This window comes from Myripristis murdjan, chromosome 3 (genome assembly GCF_902150065.1).
Source record: "Myripristis murdjan chromosome 3, fMyrMur1.1, whole genome shotgun sequence".
Taxonomy (NCBI): domain Eukaryota; kingdom Metazoa; phylum Chordata; class Actinopteri; order Holocentriformes; family Holocentridae; genus Myripristis; species Myripristis murdjan.
In genome coordinates, this window is record NC_043982.1 from 7,732,743 (window position 1) to 7,753,224 (window position 20,482).

General features: G+C 40.7%; 2 protein-coding genes across 4 annotated transcripts; one reads left to right on the plus strand and one right to left on the minus strand.

Moving 5' to 3' along the window:
• Positions 1-3,356: 3,356 nt before the first annotated feature.
• Positions 3,357-10,055, plus strand: mns1 (meiosis-specific nuclear structural 1). Its single transcript, XM_030048506.1, has 10 exons — positions 3,357-3,517; positions 3,685-3,909; positions 5,475-5,602; positions 5,759-5,861; positions 7,185-7,414; positions 7,871-8,087; positions 8,205-8,312; positions 8,805-9,062; positions 9,389-9,514; positions 9,612-10,055. The coding sequence occupies exons 1-10, from the start codon at positions 3,515-3,517 to the stop codon at positions 9,720-9,722; spliced, it is 1,509 nt and encodes a 502-aa protein (XP_029904366.1). The 5' UTR covers positions 3,357-3,514; the 3' UTR covers positions 9,723-10,055.
• On the minus strand, positions 9,956-19,562 carry tex9 (testis expressed 9). Of its 3 annotated transcripts, XM_030048505.1 has the most exons (14): positions 18,898-19,560; positions 18,589-18,674; positions 18,137-18,208; positions 17,813-17,940; positions 15,853-15,916; positions 14,840-14,919; positions 14,704-14,749; positions 14,426-14,517; positions 14,124-14,287; positions 13,320-13,402; positions 11,916-12,089; positions 11,531-11,665; positions 10,457-10,591; positions 9,956-10,359 (listed from the first exon to the last, which is right to left on the minus strand). In XM_030048505.1, exons 3-14 carry the CDS (start codon positions 18,146-18,148, stop codon positions 10,282-10,284), a joined length of 1,191 nt encoding a protein of 396 aa, XP_029904365.1. In that variant the 5' UTR covers positions 18,149-18,208; positions 18,589-18,674; positions 18,898-19,560; the 3' UTR covers positions 9,956-10,281. The 3 variants fall into 3 exon arrangements, with proteins under 3 accessions (XP_029904365.1, XP_029904363.1, XP_029904362.1); XM_030048503.1 differs by lacking the exon at positions 18,589-18,674 and having other exon boundaries at positions 10,453-10,591; positions 18,898-19,562; XM_030048502.1 differs by lacking the exon at positions 18,589-18,674.
• Between the last annotated feature and the right edge of the window lie 920 nt (positions 19,563-20,482).

Here is a 20,482-nt window from a genome sequence, read left to right on the forward strand (position 1 = left end):
GAATTTGGAAATTAACATCTTCCTACTTGGAGAAATGCAAAGGAAGCCTCTTCAAGTTGGCATTCCAAACAAGACACCGAAACACCTGTGAAAGTGATTCAACATAAAGTTGTGATGTGAAATACTAGATTTCATAAGATGCTTTATAGTCTAGCTATCTTACTTTGCCAAATGACATCCATGTGTTTACATGCACTTTTGTAATTGGGGTTATTCACCACATATGGACAGTTACCTGATTTATCAAATGCCATGTGAATGTGAAAGTGATTTCCATAACCGGTATAAAGGATTAAAAGCAATGCAGTCAAGGTATTTAGATTTTTCCTTGAGAAACCAGATTATTGGGCGATGTAAACCCTTTATCCAAATTTCTGAACTGCTTTTTCCTGTGTATGCATGTGCAGGAAAAGAGCACGGAAAAGGAGACTGACACAATAAACACTACAACGCTCTGGAAAGTCAAAACTTTCAGATTGTCATTCAAGAATGCTCAACAAATTTAAGTCAACATTGCCTGTGATGAAAGTATAGGAAAATGAAAAACACAATCTGCTGCTAATAGTAATCCATTATCTGACTTCCTATCATAACCCTGTGACTTATAATCTGGTCTCATGTTGATGTAACGCTCGTAATCGCCTTGCTTGGGAATCAATATTAAGCAAATAATCCTCTGGTTGTTCATGTTTCACTAACCACTCATGTTGGGACCAGAAATTTTGTTATTCAGATTGTTGTACAAACATGGTGTCCCATTTTTCTAACATTGTTAGTCCTCTCTCTGGCTGCATTTGGGTGACATTTGGGTCAGTTGAGTGACACTGGACAAGTGACAGCAAGGCCTTGGCCACAGCTCCAGGTAGGGCTGAGTGATATCTTCAGTGTTGTAATATTGTGATCTGACAGAAGTGATGAACTGAATTCTGTGCATGTACCATCATGTAGCTCCTGCAAGACATGGACACTGTGCCATTCAGGTGTCTGAAAATTAGTAAAACCAAAACATCTTGAACTGTATGTACACTATATTGCCAAAAGTATTCGCTCATCTATCCAAATCATTGAATTCAGGTGTTCCAATCACTTCCATGACCACAGGTGTATAAAATCAAGCACCTAGGCATGCAGACTACTTCTACAAACATTTGTGAAAGAATGGGTCGCTCTCAGGAGCTCAGTGAATTCCAGCATGGTGCTGTAATAGTAATGTAATAGGATGCCACCTGTGCAGTAAGTCCAGTTGTGAAACTTCCTCGCTACTAAATATTCCACAATCAACTGTTAGTGGTACTATAACAAAGTAGAAGCGATTGGGAACGACAGCAACTCAGCCACGGAGTGGTAGGCCACGTAAAATCACAGAGCGGGGTCAGCGGATGCTGAGACGCATAGTGCGCAGAGGACGCCAACTTTCTGCAGAGTCAATAGCTACAGACCTCCAAACTTCATGTGATCTTCAGATTAGCTCAAGAGCAGTGCGTAGAGAGCTTCATGGAATGGGTTTCCATGGCCGAGCAGCTGCATCCAAGCCTTACATCACCAAGCACAATGCAAAGCATCGGATGCAGCGGTGTAAAGCACACCGCCACTGGACTCTAGAGCAGTGGACACGTGTTCTCTGCAGTGACGAGTCACACTTCTCCGTCTGGCAATCTGATGGACGAGTCTGGGTTTGGAGGTTGCCAAGAGAACGGTACTTGTCTGACTGCATTGTGCCAAGTGTAAAGTTTGGTGGAGGGGGGATTATGGTGTGGGCTTGTTTTTCGGACGTTGGGCTCGGCCCCTTAGTTCCAGTGAAAGGAACTCTTAATGCTTCAGCATACAAAGACATTTTGGACAATTTCATGCTCCCAACTTTGTGGGAACAGTTTGGAGATGGCCCTTCCTGTTCCAACACGACTGCGCACCAGTGCACAAAGCAAGGTCCATAAAGACATGGATGAACCAGTTTGATGTGGAAGAACTTGACTGGCCTGCACAGAGTCCTGACCTCAACCCGAGAGAACACCTTTGGGATGAATTAGAGCGGAGACTGCGAGCCAGGCCTTCTCGACCAACATCAGTGTGTGACCTCACAAATGCACTTCTGGAAGAATGGTCACAAATTCCCATAAACACACTCCTAAACCTTGTGGAAAGCCTTCCTAGAAGAGTTGAAGCTGTTATAGCTGCAAAGGATGGGCCCACATCATATTAAATCCTATGGTTTAAGAATGGGATGTCACTCATGTTCATATGTGTGTGAAGGCAGCCGAGCGAATACTTTTGGCAATATAGTGTAGCATTGAAGAAAAGAATGGCTGCGTAAACTTCAGAAAGACTGGTTACATGCAGGTGGGCTTGGTTTCTGTAAAGTCCTTTGACATAATGTTAGCGATGAAGGGCTAAGTTTATATGAATCAAGCTGACTGACATCAGCAGCCTTTCAGTCCAGTTAGATTTGACTTAGGAGATGATAGTGACCTTCTCTAACAAGCAGAGACAACTAGGCAGTGAGGCAGTCACCACCACCATCCAGGGGAAGTAAGTGGAGACCATAGAGGAGTAAAAAAAAAAAAAACCTGGGCTCTATCTTTGATAACCTGCTCAAATTTTCCTACAACACAGGAAATTCTGAGGAAATGCCAGCAGCCACAATATCTGCTCAGGAAGCTGCAATCATCTGAGGTCAGCAAGGACATTTTAACAATTTTTCTACCCCTTCATTGAAAATATCAACACATTCTCCTTCATCTGCTGGTTTCACTCCATCAGCCTGCAAAACAGAAACCGCCTTCTCAACACTGTCAAAGTCTGCTCTAAAATGATCAGGCACCCTGTGAGATCCCTGTCCACCCTTTGTGAACAGCAGACCGTGAAAACAGCTCGCAGGATCTTACAGGATCCATCGCACATCATGTTCCCTGTCTTTGAGCGGCTCCCGTCAGGACGGAGACTTCACTGCCCAGGCTGCAGGACACAGAGAAGGGCCAGCTTTGTCCCCATGGCTGTCCAGCTCCTGAACTCCCACCATCCCTCTGCATGGCTTTTAATTGCCCCGCGGGATGAATAGTGATTTAATTGATTGATTGATCGATTGATTGATTGATCGATCGAGATGGGTCAACAGGTGAGCCAGTGGAGTGCCCCAAATCAAAGCCTATTGTTACTGCTCCCTTTATTAAGTCTGTTTTGCAGTGAAGAGAAAAGAGGAGGCAAAGGATGGAGACAAAGAGGCATCTGTAGGCACTGATGCTATTCAGCCTGGATGTTATTAATAATGTTGAACGCACAGGTTCACAGGTACAGCGGGAATCCAGCGTCCCAGAATACAACGCGGCCCTGGCGCCGGCGAATTCTCATTGGCTGAGCCAAGACGCGGTGTTGCTAGGACGACAAAAACCAAAACAACCGCTTAAGTGTGCACCAAGTGTGTTTGCTCGGTAAATGAATGTGTGTAGAACAAGTGGCCTGGTCCAGAGATAGTCACGAACACGACCAGAAAGCTGTATAAAGAACTGCGCTTTCAAATATGGTAAATTTGAGCCGCAGAGCTTAAGTTATTAGAGTTAGCTTGACTGTGTTGTTCCCCGGCGTTTCCATGATAACAGAGCAGTCGGCACTTGGAGTTAACTTAGCACTTAGCATGGCATTTTCCAGCTGTTTTAGTTAGTTTCACTTGTATCTGTGTGTTCTCGCCAGGCTTCAGCGAGCCAGGGGCGAAGATGGACACGCAGCCACCAACAAAAAGTCCTGGCTCAGCGCCAGCTCCAGGAGGAGCAGCGCCAGCAGCACAGCCAGCGGCTTGACCGGGAGAGGAGGGTGCAGGCCGGCCTCATGAACGAGGAGAGGGCCGAGAGGAAGAAGTACCTCCGCAAGGTTCAGGACGAGCTCCAGGAAAGACAAATTGAGAGCGCTCTGCTTAAGGTACTTATGGTTTCTGCCTATCAGCAGGATTTTGGTGTGTCTGTGCGTCACCATCTACAAACTCACGGAGAAATCCCTTTGTTAAACCTCCTGTTATTTGTGGGGTCAGTTTGAGCCCATTCAAGGTTTAATCTGTTCAATCTGATGCAACAGCTCTGCTATGAATTCTACAATTTAAGGAAGTTTATAATGTTCACTTTTTGTTGACATTGTGGAGAATGTGTCAGATTAATTCTGTTTATTATTGAGGTTGTAGTTTGCAGAGGTCTTGTTCTGGACTACATTGTATTGAGAGGTGTTTCTATCTTTTTGCCCTCCCTATTTATATACAATAAGGGGGGCAGAATATTAGAAACAACTCTCAATAAAATGCAGTCCAGTCCAACAGCAGCACTAACTATGAACTCACTGCCAAACATAGAAGTGAATGAACACCTCTATTACTGTGACTAAAAGAAAACCTTAGCATTATAGGCAGCAGGAAAGGAAACTTTATGGCACAACATTTGGATTGGATTGGATTAGATTGCACAGGTGGACCTCATGAAGTGGCCACTGAGTGTACACGATGAACATCATTTTTTGGCTTCATATTTCTAAACTTTTCCTGATTTAATGGGGTAAGTGGGTCGACAGTAGGTAAAAGGTTATGTTTTATTTAAAGGGATATTTAGGTAGTCAACAAGACACATAAAGTATGTGACACATAAAGTTGGGTAACATTTTTTTAATAATTATTTTTTGTAGGTTTAAATTACTAGGGTCAAGTTAACTCCAATGGATAAAAAGTGTTAGTGTTTTTTAATTCATGGCCATGAGTTAAACCCCAATTGAATTAACTTGTTCTCACAGTTTAGTTCATTCATGGCCATGAGGTAAGTGTGCAGTACTCCAGACAACACTTGTACCCAAAGATCTCAGTTTTGTTTGAGCTTTCCTAGTCTTTTATTTAAACCTTTAAAAAAATTGTGTTTAATTAAATTATTTGGATCAACAAAAAAGTCTACTGCTTATACTGCTGACTTGTTAAGGACCCATATAAAACCTCTGATTGCTCTCTGTATTGCTAGAGCAATTACAAGTTAACAGCTAAATGCAGGTTGAGAAAAATTCTTCTTTTTTATTTATTGATTTTATTTACCCATGTCTGGAGTTTTATTGTTCAGGAGTCTAGAGGACCTGACTGTGAATGCTTGGTCTGATGTGAATACTGACTGCCTAAATGCCCACCGTCTCAGCTATTAAAAAAGTCCAAGGCACCATCACATATTTTCTTCATGTTAGACATACATACTGTCTTTTCTAGACTGTGCATCCTGGCACACAGAAGGCTGTGCTAAAATATGCCTGTAGGCACTCAGATGCACACTGTGTCAGACATACATTTTCTACTTATTACATTTAATTGGAGATTGAGGCGGAGAATAAATAACAATTAACAAAGTAATTAACAGTGCAGTTATGACTCTTTATGATTGCATCATCCAAGGCTTACACCAAGGCTGCTTCCCAGCAATGTCAGTTATTTATGTAGTTAATCCCAGCAAAAACTGATTGGCTTGCAGGCAGAAGAGGAGAGAATCAACAGGCAAAAGCAACTTGAACAAGAGGAGAGAAACGCAAAAGTGCTGGCCCGCATCGGCTACGAGAAGCAAAGAGATGAAAAAATGAGGCAATACATTAAAGAGAACAGGTATGCTCTCTTTATCTTGTCTGTACTTTGATCCACATTGTGGGTAAGCTCAGCTCTCTACTGGAAGTTTGTGTCTCTGTGTAATCTTTCTCTGCTTTGATCTTTTTCATTCCTCTCATAACTTGACGCAATTTTCCATTTTATAATTATTTTCAGCATTGAGCTTCGAGAATTGGAGGCAAAGCTCAAGTCTGCATACCTGAACAGGGAGAGAGCGGCACAGATTGCCGAGAAGCAGGCTATGAGTTATGAGACCATGGTGAGATCTGTATTTGTCATGGCTGTGCAGTCATCAAAATTTTGGCTGGTTTTCATTTTCTCAAGTGCCACTTGGCAATTGGCAAACACCTGTTCCACTCTTTTAACTCCATTCTTCTGGACAAAATCTTGTATCTCCTGCCTGAAATGAAACCAGGCCCATTTCTTGATATTGTGTGTTTTAAAAGGATGTTGCTTATAACATCCATTGCACATCTGTCCGTCCTGGGGAGGGATTCCTCCTCTGTGGTTTCTTCCTATTTTTCTCCTTGTTAAAGGGATTTTTAGGGAGTTGTTCCTCCTCCGATGTGAGGGTCCAAGGACAGAAGATGTTGTATTTCCTGTAAAGCCCTTTGCGACAAATTTGTAATTTGTGATTCTGGGCTATATAAACAAATACAATTGAACTGAACTGAATTGAAGATTCAGGGACATCAAGTGTAGAAAATACAAGGAATTGCAATACCTAAAATTCATTGTATTTGTAATGCAAATGAACTGTGTCACTCCGCCTAATTTCAAGTCATCAAAACTTTTAGGAAAACTAATGTGGACGACTTCATTAAGTGATGGAATACTGGTGAGAAGAAAGTTTTGAAGTTCATTTTCATATCGTAATGAAATGAATGGAAACCAGTGGCAGGACAAATGGAGGGAAAATTGATATGGGAGACCTAAAAGACGACTGCTTGCTTTGGGAGAAGATTAGCAGAAATGTGAAGTGCATACATTCTGGAGATATTAGACATAATATAAACGTGTGAAATCACTGATATGCTCCTTTTAATTGCTCATCTCATTTGTTGACTGAGAGCGACAGTTACTACTGCTTGATCAAAGATGAGATAATTAACAGTATGATATGTATGATACAGCCTAAATTGGATAAAGACAAAAAGTCACTGTTACTCACATTATATTACTGAAATACTGTTAATTTGCTTGTTTTAATTGTCAAGCATGTAATCTTCACTTCCTTCACCAGGACTGTGAAAATCCTTTTAAATTAATCAACAAAAACAACTGAGTTCAACTGTGCCATGTCAGCCAATCCAAGTCCCTCTCAGCCACAGAGCAGACATAGTTATGAGTTCAGCAGGTTGAACATCAAGTTGAAAAACGCTTGCCGCATGCAGTGAAATTCTGAATAAGGGTTTAGAAAGAAAAAGTACCATGTTAGAAATAGAAATACATGTATTTCCCCTTGTCACCCAAGTTTTATTATGGATATAAAGAAAATTGGAGTTTGTTCTCTGATATTAACCAAACATATTTTTTCTGTTTTGAGGCTCAGTGATTTCAATCTCTCCTCCTCTAACTTTAGCGCGAGGAGGCAGATTTTGCTCGCAAGATGAAGAGCGAATATGAGCGAGCGGCCGTGCAGCAGCAGAAGCTGGAGGAGAAGCACCAGGAGGAGCTGCTGCAGTATCAGAGGGACCTGGAGCAGCAGCTCGTGGAGAACGAGCGCAAGAGACAAGAAGCGTACGAGGAGTTCCTCAAGGAGAAGCTCATGATCGATGAAATCGTCCGGAAAATCTACGAGGAGGATCAGATGTGAGCCCTGCGTACTGACTGTCCCACTCTTTCACACACACACACACACACACACACAACCACGTCTGCATGCACATTCGTCTCGCTAAACATTACAGACAAGGGATAGCTGTGAGAAGAGATGAATTAATCTTGATTTGCCATGCTCATATTGATTTGGTCAATTAAAAAAATATTAGTTAATTTAATTAGTGGAATAATTTGATTTATAATGCAGAATTTGAATTGTATCACAATGGTTTGATATTGATCAGGACTGTCATGTTAAACTTTGCAAATGTAATATGAATTCCAAATTCAGCTGTTGATACAATTTGAATCCAGTGTCTGCTGCTCTACTCTTTTTCCCAAGATAACATATCAGAATATGTACTATATTGAGAGTGTTGGACTTGTGTCAGAAATAATTGGTGTTGCAGACGGGGCTTGTTGGAAAACGAGTGTGTTTTCTCTCAGGGAGAGACAGCTGAGGCTGGAGAAGGTGAAAGCCACTCAACAGTATATTGAAGAGTTCAAGAGACAGCAGGCGGAGTGGAAACGCATGGAGCACGAGAAGACTGAGGCTGAGAACAGACGCATCATGGAGTTTGCAAACCACCAGCAGCAGATGGAGGAGAGCAGACTGACCAAGATCAGAGAGAGAGAGCAAGTAAAAGAACAACTTTACAAAACGGTAAAGCAACACTTCCCTCCAGCTCCCATCCATCCATCCATCCAACCAACCAAAAATGACTTAATCGCTGGTTTACCAACAGTAAGAAAAAATAATCGTTTACTTTTCTCCTTATAGCTCACTGAAAAGATGGAAAGGGAGAAGCAACAGCGTGAAGAGATGGAGCGAGTCCGAGAGGAACTCTGTCTGGAGGAACAAGCAGAAGCTGACAGGCGGAAAGAAATTGTGAGGATGTTTATTTTACTTACCTCAGTTTTCATCTGTCTCTTTCAGCGATGCTTTCAAGTAATCTTCTCAAGGGTGGGGATTCATGAATTCCTGGTCATTTATCTAATTTGGCCGATCAAGTGGCTTTGATTGAAATAAAGATGACAGCTGAGAGGAGTTCTGCTAAAAAGAAGAAATGGTGTAGCCTAAATAAATTGCCAGTACTGGATAAAAAAAAGTTTTGCTATAGGTGATGTAAAATTGTGATCTGTGTCTTTCACGATTGGAAAGTGACACGTAACGTATCTCTTTTCATTATAAACTTTTGTTCACATCTCCACCTAGGAGCGAATGTGAAAATAGGTTGATGCAATGGCTAAACTAACAGGAATTCTGGCCGCACTCTTTAATGTACAAAGAGACAAATTTAGTGCCGGCGTGTACTCTGTTGCTTGACATGCCGGGTTACACAAATCACATCGCATTTATTCTGGAATTTCCTTCTAACAGGAAGAGATGGAGAAGAAAATCAGACAGAGGCTGATGCTGCAGCAGACCTGTCAGGAGCAAATGGAATTCAGAGCGATGAAGAAGCAGGCGGAGAAAGACGAAGACGAGGCTTTCAGCCAAATGATGATGGCCAAGTTTGCAGAGGACGATCGCATAGAGCAGATGAATGCCCAGAAACGACGCATGAAGCAACTCGAGCACAGACGGGCGGTGGAGAAACTAATAGAGGACAGAAAACGGCAGCGCGATGCCGACATGGTACCGTTGGTGACAAACCTTTCTCTCAATACAACACTGTCAGAAATATTCTATTCTCCATCAAGAATGAGATGGTGCTGGTGGTGTTTCTCTGTGGTGAGAGTTGAGTAGTGCATAGATATTGATGGTGCTGGATCCTAACTTTTTCTTTGTGTAGGTGAAGGCCACTTGTGCAAAAAATGATTCATTGAATGAGGATGGATTGATATTAAGAAAACATACTCCTGTCGATACATGGTTCACTTTCATTATCATCTTTTGACTGTAATGCAGTTTTTTTTGATTGGCTTGCTCTGATGAATGGCAATGTCGTTCCTATCTCCAAGGAACTCGAGGCTAAAGAGAGAGCAATTGAGCAGGAGAGGGAGGTGTTGCGGAGGCAGATCATCGAGGAGGAGAGGCAACGACTTCTTAAACATCACGCAACTAAACTCCTTGGGTATTTTCCTAAGGTATGAGGCTCTATACCATTATTAGGTATGACCATACAGCCCTGTGTGTTTCTGCAGTTGAAGCAGGTGTATGACTGTCGGTGTGAACTGTTCACAGGGTTTGCTGCGAGAAGATGACCTTCAGCACTTTGATGAAGATTTCCAAAGCAACTTTCGGAGACGTCAGCCAGATATCTTCTCTGATGAATCCTGGGAGGGCGATGAATAACTTTGATTTTCAATTTTTTTATGCTATAACACTACTTAGTTAATTCTCTGGGCTGGCTTGGGAGGACATCCACTATGGCCGTCCACCTCACTCTATGCCACTAGATGGCAGCCTAATCATAAGGGGGGGAAATAAGTTTCAATTTTTAGTGACAACAAAAACCCTGATGCTCTGTATCTCAATATTTTAGCCCATGTTGCAGTGGCATATATAGTAACAAAAACATAATTAACTTGTTTTATTAAAAAATGTCTTTATTTAGATAAGATAGGCCAGGCATTGTGATTGAAAAATGATTCCAAAGCATTTCTAAAATAAAATTCACAAACAATAGACTATTATGAGGTTTTGTGGTGTCTGACTGTGATAATGGAAAGGAAATCATCTATTCAAATCCCTGCCTGTTATGGTGTCTAACCAAACTGCTCACGGTGGGCCGACTGCCTCCCTGCACTCCACAGCTCATACACATAGCTTTAAATATCCGCTGTCATGCACTGTTCACACGGCTGCTTTCTTTGTCCAAGAAATGAAATCTGAAGCTGATTCTTCCTCTGCTCTAGGACTTCCCCCAGTCAAGAGCTTTCATGAATTCCTCTTCTGTGAATGACAACAGCTTGGCGGCTTCAAAATGCATCTGGTCCAAGGACAAAAAAAAAGACTCACAATTAGGCACTGATTAGAAAGGAATTTGAATTAATGCCCGATTAATACTCTTGGGCAGGGAGACTTACTTTTTGCCTTTTGAGAATGTCTATCAACTTGAGCTGTTTCTTGAAACCCACAATGAGTTCTGCTTTCTGCTTTTTCAGCATCTTGTTTTCAGCAAGTAGGTTTTCTGTATTCTGATGCTCCTCGTTCATCTTGTCCTAATGTAATAGAAAAAGCAGATTTAACTTAGTACAAGTTCAGCAGAGCATAGAATCTGCAGTGTGGGGTCTCAGTCACAAAAGTGTACATGGATTACATCGTGTTCTGCAACATGCTTGTGCATTATTTGCGAGATGAACTGCACTTATTTAAAGTAAGATACCTTCAGGCTTAAGTATGTGTCATATGAATCATAAGCCAACTATAATTCCAACAGGTGAACCAGCTCTGTTGCAGCTGTGGCTTCAAAAGCTCTTACAGAGAGCTCAATAAATGTTCTTGAATGCGGTAATCATATTGCACCGTATTCCATGTTGTGCTCTGAGGTCAAGTTTGAAATAGTGAAATAGTGTTCTTATGTCCACTTTAGGCTGATTATACACAGTGCAACTTACATGCAGTTTGTTACATGTTACAAATTAAATTTTAATGGTTACCAAATCCATGTCACCAAACCTATATGGAACATCCAAATGATGGTGCAAACTCTGATCAAAAAAAAGAAAGGAAAATTTTCACATGTAAGCTCAGCCTGAGTTTTCTTCTTAAAATCTGATTAGACTTATCAGTTTTTAAAAATTCCACATTTCCATAATATCCTTCCCAGTTAAGATAAAACACTATGTAAATCACATACATTTTAAAATTATTTTTCAAATATACAAGAAGTCAGTGTGCTGCGCATTATTTAGAGACACTGTAACTAGACCCCTGTTGAGAAAGCAATCATGTTATAGCTGCCATGGCAAAGAGAAAAAAATGTAACTCAGTTTTCCCACCCTAATATGTCACAAATATAATGCAGTTTAAACTCAAATGTTTAGCACTGCTTTTTTATAACTGAGGTCCCAGATGTTCTAATAAAATTGAAATTAATGTCAGACTCGCCCGCAGTGTTTAACCATCAACCATGTGTTAATCAGCAGCGACTTGCTTACCTTACTCATCTGCTTCGTCTTACTCAGTTGGGTCTTGAGCCTCTCCACCTCCTCCAAGGCTCTGTTCAGACGGACTTCTACTGTGCTGTGGTTGCCTGCTGCTTGTTTCTGGGCTCTGTTCAAACCTTGTATTTCCTACAAAGAACAGAACGCAGGCAATTAGTAACAACTGTTGCTTATGTTATTCAAGTACATCAAAGTGCACTTTTATTTTGAATTTGCACTTCACAATTATTGGATGACTGATATCAAACTTTATCACCATCTGCCACTTAAAAAGAGTCTCGCTTGCTCTTAATATTGTCAGTCTTTACAGGATGTCCTTTGAAAATCCTCTTGGCACTGCATCCTGTACCTCAGGCTGTAATCTGTCTTTGACACAAACCTTCTGTAAACCAGCCACTTGCAGTTGAAGACCATCACATCTTCTGGCGGACTCCTCTGCTAAAGTTTGGTGCTTCTCTATCTGTGTTTGCTGGATGTTTGTGGTCTTCTGGAGTCTGGCTCGATCATCCTCAATCTCCTTTATTTTTGTGCAAAGTTTACTGTTTTCCTCATCCTGTTGCAATGGACATACAGTCATGAGTATATGTTATCCCTAAAAGTTAATGTGTCCATATATATGAGCTTAAAGACATTACAGTCACCTACAAAACATGCAATAAAAATATATAGATGTAGATATATCACCACATTTTATGTATTTATGCTGGCGTTTATTTTGTCCATACCAATGGAGTTCAAAAAGGCGCTGTTTCAGAAGAACTGTTTGAAAAATGTTCTTAACAACAACTGGTGTTCACAAACACATTTGTGTCAAATCTGTTTCCATGATTTGTTGCACTAAATGCCGGGTGGTTGTTTGAGGTTTGATTCTTCAGTCAGCAGAGCTGAGAGTGAGGCTCTGTCCCAGAGGTTTTCAAAGCCCTGAGCTCAGTCCAGTATTCCTATGAGGGTTCGCACAGTCTCCCTCCAGAAGTAAGGTCAGTGTGCCCTAATAGTAATGTGACAGTTTAGTGGTTCTTAAAGGACAAAATTCTCCTCCTTCCTCTTATTTGTATACTCTGTAGCTGTGTTTTTTTTCGCTCTTACAGAGCAGAAAGAGCATGCACTCCTGGAGTTGTAAGGGTTTCAGTGTCTTGCTCAAGGACACATGAGCAGGGAATATGCTTATTCATTTGTTTCCATGTGTCGTGCCCAAGCATGTTTGCTGACATGGGGCCTTGAACCTGGGCTCTTGGCTCTGCCACCTTTTAGCCCCCCCTAAGACTTGAAACCAGGATCTTGTGTTAACCACTCTAACACAGGGCTTCCCAAACGCTTTCATATCAAGAACGTCCCATTAACCATGGGTGCAAATTTAATACGATTTGAGATTTTGTCCAGTGAAACCCTATCTGAGAAAATTTCTTAGGTATGCCACGATGTAAGTGTACATACTGTCTATTAAGGGATCAACCATAAGGTTGAACAGTGATTGAGCAAAATAGTCATCCTTCTACATATTTTCATTATGGCAACTTTTATAAAATGAAATACTAGTGAGCTGCAACTCCCAGAATTTTTGCTTCACTTTGAGAACCACCATTAACTAACCTGCAACAGACATCATTCAGATTCAAAATGGTGATACTCCAGTTGAGGCACCACGATGTACCAATAATTCTTTGCTTGTATTTGTTTTTAACCTGCCAATACTATTACCCCTTCGGCTTCAAGGATGCACAAATTCTGGGCCTCAGTATTTGTGATGACAGTTCAGTCACTATTATCTGCAAATTTAACATACCTTCTTGCAACATTCATAAGATAATCGATCCAGTTCCTCTTGCATAACCCGCAGTTTTGCCTTCAGAATGCGTATCTGAGCAGCTGAAATGCCACAACAATACAAAACAAAAAAAACAAATAAGATTTACAGAGCTGTGAAAGATAGTTTTCAATGCCTCCAAAACCTTGAGCTATTTGAAACGCTTTTTCAGTATTATTGGATGCTCTAGCAGTCTGCCAAGCAAACAATACATTGTAAAATATTCACAACATTGGTTACAGCTAAACTGGTTAAAGAGTACACATTTTCTCAGCCGCTTAACCTCTTAACACCAGTTCACAGCCTTTTTGTCAAAACAATGGGTGACTCTGCGCACTGTTGTCCATATATACTTACATGGATGTCTGTTGCTTTGATAAATAAACTGTTCTGTATGTCAGTAATTTCTGCTCCATATAATTTAGTTCCACTCTAACTAGAATAATGAAGAAACCACTAACTACCTCACAATGCATTTGTTTACCCAAGCTGTCATATACTGTCAGTCATTACAGCAAGAGCTCAGACAGGCCATTTGACTGTAAAAAATGTCTTCAGTCTCATGAAAGAAAATTAAATTATTGGGAAACCTTTGGTACCAATCAAAGTGTTATACTTTGATTCTGGCTCGGATTCTTAAGGCTCTATTTTGTTTTGGAAGAAGTTCAAATGTTTTGGTCATTCTAAGACAAAGGACATGCTGTCTTTGGTTTTTAGTATTTGCACACATCATGAGTTAATCAAGAATAAAACTGGACTCTACTACTTGCAAAATTATGTTACCTGATCCTGCGGTGGCTCCAGTGCTGGACATCTCATCAACAACATCCTCATGACTGGCAGGATCATCCAGTTTCTCCTCTATGCTGCGTATGGCGTTTGCCAGGGAACAATCTACTGAGTTGTCAACAACTGCTGCATCAACAGCAAGCGGTGACTTAGGTGTTCTGGGGGGGGGGGGGGAGCAAACAATATGAACTCTAGAGGATTATTGGAGGAACTCTAAGACTCCAAAATGTATTTCACATATCCTTGAAGGACTATGAGAGTTTGCCAGTGGAAAAGAAAGCTAAAATCGCACTCACTGTGTTCTGCAGGAAAGTGGCTGCTCTTTTCTTTGTTTTCCAGTGCATGTGTTATGTGATGCAGATGATGTGACCCTTTTTTTGGTCACTACCTAAACAAATGGAAGCATAGTGTAATCATGCAATAACTGGTACACTATAGGTTTGGTAGGTCTACAGTGTTTGCATACAATATATCTATAGTTTCAGCAGTTTCACATTCAGTTGCACTGAACAGGTAATCCTTTGTAACTGAAAGAATGAAGGACACTCTGAATGTTCTCAACACATAGGCCTACCTTTACACCAGGCTGCTGTGTTGCACTTTGTTCAGGCTTAGTCATCCTATAGAGATGGACAATTTTTTTTTAAAACTAACCGAGGATTCACTGACTTTAATTTTCTTCTACTTGCTGAGAGTTAATTATTTGTTACCTGGAGTCATCCTCTTCATCTTCAATATCAATAACCAGGTTAGCAGATATTGGTTTTGAAAAGACTTCATTCTGTTCTCTCTGGAATCCAAAAAACACCAAGACAATATATACATAAAGGATTATAAAGTCTACTCCTCTAGCTTCACTGTTCCCTTCCCTCAGTCTCTGAGAGGTTTACAGGGTTATGTGAGGTGACAAGTAATCCTGGGTTGTAGTCCACAAGACAGGATTACAAAGTTAACCAGATAACTGTGGAAAAGATCATGCCAAATCCGAGTGATAATGATTTGAATCTGTAAAACAAAACCTGAATGCTAGGTTTGGGGATTTGATGTGGGGATGTCATTCCATGTTGATGATGCATTCTAAAAGATATTTTCACCTTTTTTAAAAAGTTATCTGGCTAACTTGTGTAAGGAAATATTTTGTTATATCACAATTATACCGTTGAGAAGCAAATACACTTTGGGACCTATTGTTATATAAAGGAGTTTATCTGAAATGTGTTGTGAAATAATATCTGTGTCTTCAGTAGCAGAAATCAGTGGACCTGAGTGCTGCATGGACTTTGGGTAAACTGTCACTTGGTTTCTAAGTTGCGGTCAGTCAGTGTCTACCTCAGCAAAACATAATATGCTGATTTTTGATGGAAAAGAAGAAGTTAAGAATGTCAGAGAAAAAAGTATTAATATAACAAATGTGCTTTAACACCTATCATGTCCTCTGATTTGAGTCTCAGGAACCTCCGTCCTGAGAAAACAACCAACTATCTTTTTGTCTGCTTCTCCCATGCTGCATGAAATAAAAAAAAATGATTCCTAACATCTGAAGTGAGTAAGAAACTTCCTCTGAGACTTAGCAACTCTCATACAAAGTAAAACTTCCCCACACACTTGCCAATCTTGCTTGGTGGAATACCCCCATGAATCACTTGTCACCTCTCACTTTTATTACCAAAAGGACAAATAACTGGTGTATTTGTAAAGTAAATATGGACATTAAATTACTTACCATGAGTTGTTCTGCCTGTCTTACTAATTCAGCTGTTTTAGCCTCCAGCTCTGCATTCATGAGTCTGCAGGAAATAAAATTGAAGAAACAATGTTTTATGACTGATTTTCACATATCAAATCAAAGGGGTAAAGAGTTTAAGAAAGGGGAACTACACTTTCCTCACCAATAGCAGTCTTTTTATCAGTGTTGGGAAGAGGGTGACAATACTTGGGATGTGAACGCATTAAAACTAAAACTACTGAAGAGGAAAACAAAACGCAGGATGATCTGCACTCATGGCAGCTCTCCCATATTAACGACAAAAAATGTGACTGACTTTGGCAAAATGTTTGCAACTTGAGACGCCTAACTCATCTGCATCTACTTAGTGACTGAACGGTTCAGTGACTGACACTGATAGGCAGGAAAATTTGGAGCTTATTTTTTTTTACAGGAATAGTCGACTAATTTGAAACTGAATCTAAATAATATTCAGATGTTATTTGTCTCAAAGGTGATTCACGTTTTTTCCTAAACTATCTGATGATGACACAGAGAGCGGGACTGCCTGCGAGCCTAAGCCTTGTTTCCTTTCTTTAATTCTTAAGGGAATAAAAGGCTCCATGGAAACTGCAAAATCTGGTCAGGATTTTTTTCAAACTTACAATCTCTTTATACATGCAGCAGACCTTTTTCACAGCAGCCATTTTCACATGAAATAGCAGGTAAACACAGATGTTACTAATGACATCCATTAAGGTTCTGTTCCATTTCAGCCTTTCTAGTGCACCAACATGAAAACAGCAGGACTCTGGCTCTGTTACATAGACCTGAATGGAGTGGAATCTTCATTAATGTCATGAGTAACACCTGGATTTACCTGCTACTTCATGTCAAAATGGCTGCTGTGAGAAAAGTCTGTAGGGAAGAGATTACTAATTCCAGATTGTAGACACTATCTGCAGCTCTTCTCTGTTTTATTTTATAACGGTATGTCAATTAAAGCAGATTGTGGAATGTTTCTGATTCGGTCAAGCTGGCACTGTAACTACATGTGTTAGGCCAAGAAAATATCCACCAAATAACGGTTCTTCACTTGTTGAAAAATTATTACAGTAAGTAGACGGCGACCAATTTTTCATTTTTGGGTGTACTATGCCTTCAAGGACACAGCAGGACAGTCAGCAGTGGTAGCAGGACAATTACCAACTTGTATTTTGCAGGTGACATTGATGGACTTGTGTTGGTGAAGAACAAGAACTTTTTGAATCAGTTAAGATCCTTGACAAATCATTGACAGCTTCTATCAGTGCAGAGATTGCCCAGGAACACCAACGACATCAGCGCTGACAGCAGGATTGAGGGTGAGTAGCTGTAGACAGTCTGCAGCTTCAAATACCGGGAGTAAAATGTCAGAGACGATGGCTCAAAACAAGAAACTTCCTAGAATCACACAGGCAGCAGCGCTTTCAAAACATCACAAAACGTCATCACCCTGTTTTCCAAAATTAAAGTCGTGTTCCTTGGTCATCTTCATCCTCCTATATGCATGTGAGTCTTTGACCCGGACTATGAACCTACAGAGAAGAACCCCGGCCATGGAGATGAGATCTTTCAGGACGATCCGTCCAATTTCCTTATAAGAATAAGGGAAGTTACTGTCTCATGAAAATCTGCTGACCACAGTGGGGAGATGCAAATGTAGTACGGACATCTATCAAGATCCTACGTTAATCCTAACCCAGTACAGAGATCAAGAAAGAGAGGCAAACAAAAGAGGAGATGAGAGGATGACATCCAAGAGTGGACAGGCCTGATGTTCAGCAGATCCCAGAGATTGGAAGAAAACAACAAGACACAGAGAGAAGCAAGTAGACAACTCGACACTGGTGCCCCTGTGGTCCTTTAAAGTTAAAATTTATGACTAGGCATTATCTGAAGGCCATTTCTGACTTTATTCAATACAAAACATTCTTACTTGTATTGTTCCTCCTGAGCAGAAAGGTCAACCGTGGGCTTCTTTGGTGGGCCAGAGACAGGCTTGTCCATCGGTCTTCCCTCTGGTCTGTTGGATCTCTCACCACCAGAGGACAGAGGTTTCTTGGGCTAGTCAGCAATGGCAAAACAATATAAAACCATACATTCTGAAACACTGTTGCCCTAATTTTCATATTTCATGGGGTCAAGAAGAAACTAATAGTGTCTTATTGTAAGTATGATGAGATGATACAGGTGATACATAATTGTGTGTGTGTGTGTGTGATTTTGGCCCTCTCTCATGCAATTTTGATGGTATTCTTACTTTGTTCATCATTGTATGTTCCTGGTCTGCAACTTTAGTTTGTCTGGATGCTGCTTTCTTAGCCAGACCAACCTTGAAAAAAGAAGTCATTAATGTCACTAGACTCGACTGAAATATACAAATAAAGAATATGCAGTGTTCTTCAGTAGAATTTTTTTTTTTTCTTAATTGAACTGCTTTGCCCACAATCAGATATGGTCAGTTGTGTGATGAATGGTAACCATGGTGCTGCAGTGAAGGCTACCACCAAAAACAGAGCCAGTACATCCACAGTATTGCCATTCCACAGTGTCACTCCGGTCGCTTACACAAGCACTCACACAGCTTGTCAGAATAGCACTGTAGTTTATGACCATGGTGAATGGAAATCATTCATATTATTTGCAGACTGCCGCTCAGGGACCAGGCTCTGAGTGCACCAGCTAGTTGGAGGTGTGTGTAATGTTACTAACCTATAGCATTTCGGAAAGGTGGTTAGTAGCCTTATATATGGTGCAGTCGATGGTAAGGTTAGGAAAAACTAGGTCCCCCCGATCTGCTGTTAGAAAAACGAAGCAGTGTATCGTCATTACATTATAAATACTGTTTTATGTAGCCTTATGTCAGCTATCAGTGTAAAACTGACTGCTATGTGGATAACATTAACACGTTAACGTTTGTTGACCTTCGTGATGTTACGTTACATCTTCGCACACAAATACGTCGAGTTAATCCCTGAGGAAACGTCAGACTGAGTCAAACACTGTCCGTACGCTACATACCTCCAAGACACCTGGCAGGGGCTTCTTCCCTAAAGTTTTTTCAGCCATTGTTGTAACTTTCGACGTGACTGGCGACCATGGCGACGTGGTGCTGTTGCATAGCAACTTGTTGATGTTGGTGCAAACGAGCAAAGTTTGTCCCGAGTGGGGACCTGTAGGCAGGAAAAGTGAAAAAAGACGGCGCCTTTTTGCTGTGATGTTTGGGACTGAAACACTTCCTCCTGTCTCACTGTGAAAACTATCACGGACAGCACTGCGGACACTTGGACACATTATGATTCGTTATATCAACAATTGCCAATAAACATGATATAGTTTATATGCTTATCAGTTTTAAAAGACGATTCTATTCAGTGACGTTTGTGACAAGGATTATTACATTTAGCCTAGTTTCTCCCAATAGGCGGATGAATAGGGAATATCAGTGAGAATATGATCAAAAATAAATACAGCACTTTTCCCTCTGATAGACCAGACTATAGGTACAGATTATAACCATGGACATTGGTCATAACCATGGTCATTTCCACTAGGCACTGTGTGAACTCAGCTGAATGCTTGTTCTCTATAAACTCTGAACCTTTAGTAGCCCATGCTTGTAGTTTCAAAATAAACAAAGTGTCCCCAATTATAGTATCAAAATCTCTGTAACAACGATTATATACAGTACAGGCCAAAAGTTTGGACACACCTCATTCAATGCGTTTTCTTTATTTTCATGACTATTTAGATTGTAGATTCTAACTGAAGGAATCAAAACTATGAATGAACACATGTGGAGTTATGTACTTAACAAAAAAAGGTGAAACTCTGTGTGGCATTTATCTGGTCTCTGATCTGAGCTGCTGTTAACTTGCGATTTCTGAGGCTGGTGACTTGGATGAACTTGTCCTCAGAAGCAGAGGTGACTCTTGCTCTTCCTTTCCTGGGTCGATCCTCATGTGTGCCAGTTTCGTTGTAGCGCTTGATGGTTTTTGCGACTCCACTTGGGGACACATTTAAAGTTTTTGCAATTTTCCGGACTGACTGACCTTCATTTCTTAAAGTAATGATGGCCACTCGTTTTTCTTTAGTTAGCTGATTGGTTCTTGCCATAATATGAATTTTAACAGTTGTCCAATAGGGCTGTTGGCTGTGTAGTAACCTGACTTCTGCACAACACAACTGATGGTCCCAACCCCATTGATAAAGCAAGAAATTCCACTAATTAACCCTGATAAGGCACACCTGTGAAGTGAAAACCATTTCAGGTGACTACCTCTTGAAGCTCATCGAGAGAATGCCAAGAGTGTGCAAAGCAGTAATCAGAGCAAAGGGTGGCTATTTTGAAGAAACTAGAATATAAAACATGTTTTCAGTTATTTCACCTTTTTTTTTGTTAAGTACATAACTCCACATGTGTTCATTCATAGTTTTGATGCCTTCAGTGAGAATCTACAATGTAAATAGTCATGAAAATAAAGAAAACGCATTGAATGAGAAGGTGTGTCCAAACTTTTGGCCTGTACTGTATGTGCACATGCAAACTGTTGTCATTGAGCACCCGGTAACACTGAAATACCCATTTATGTTTTTTTTTTTTTTT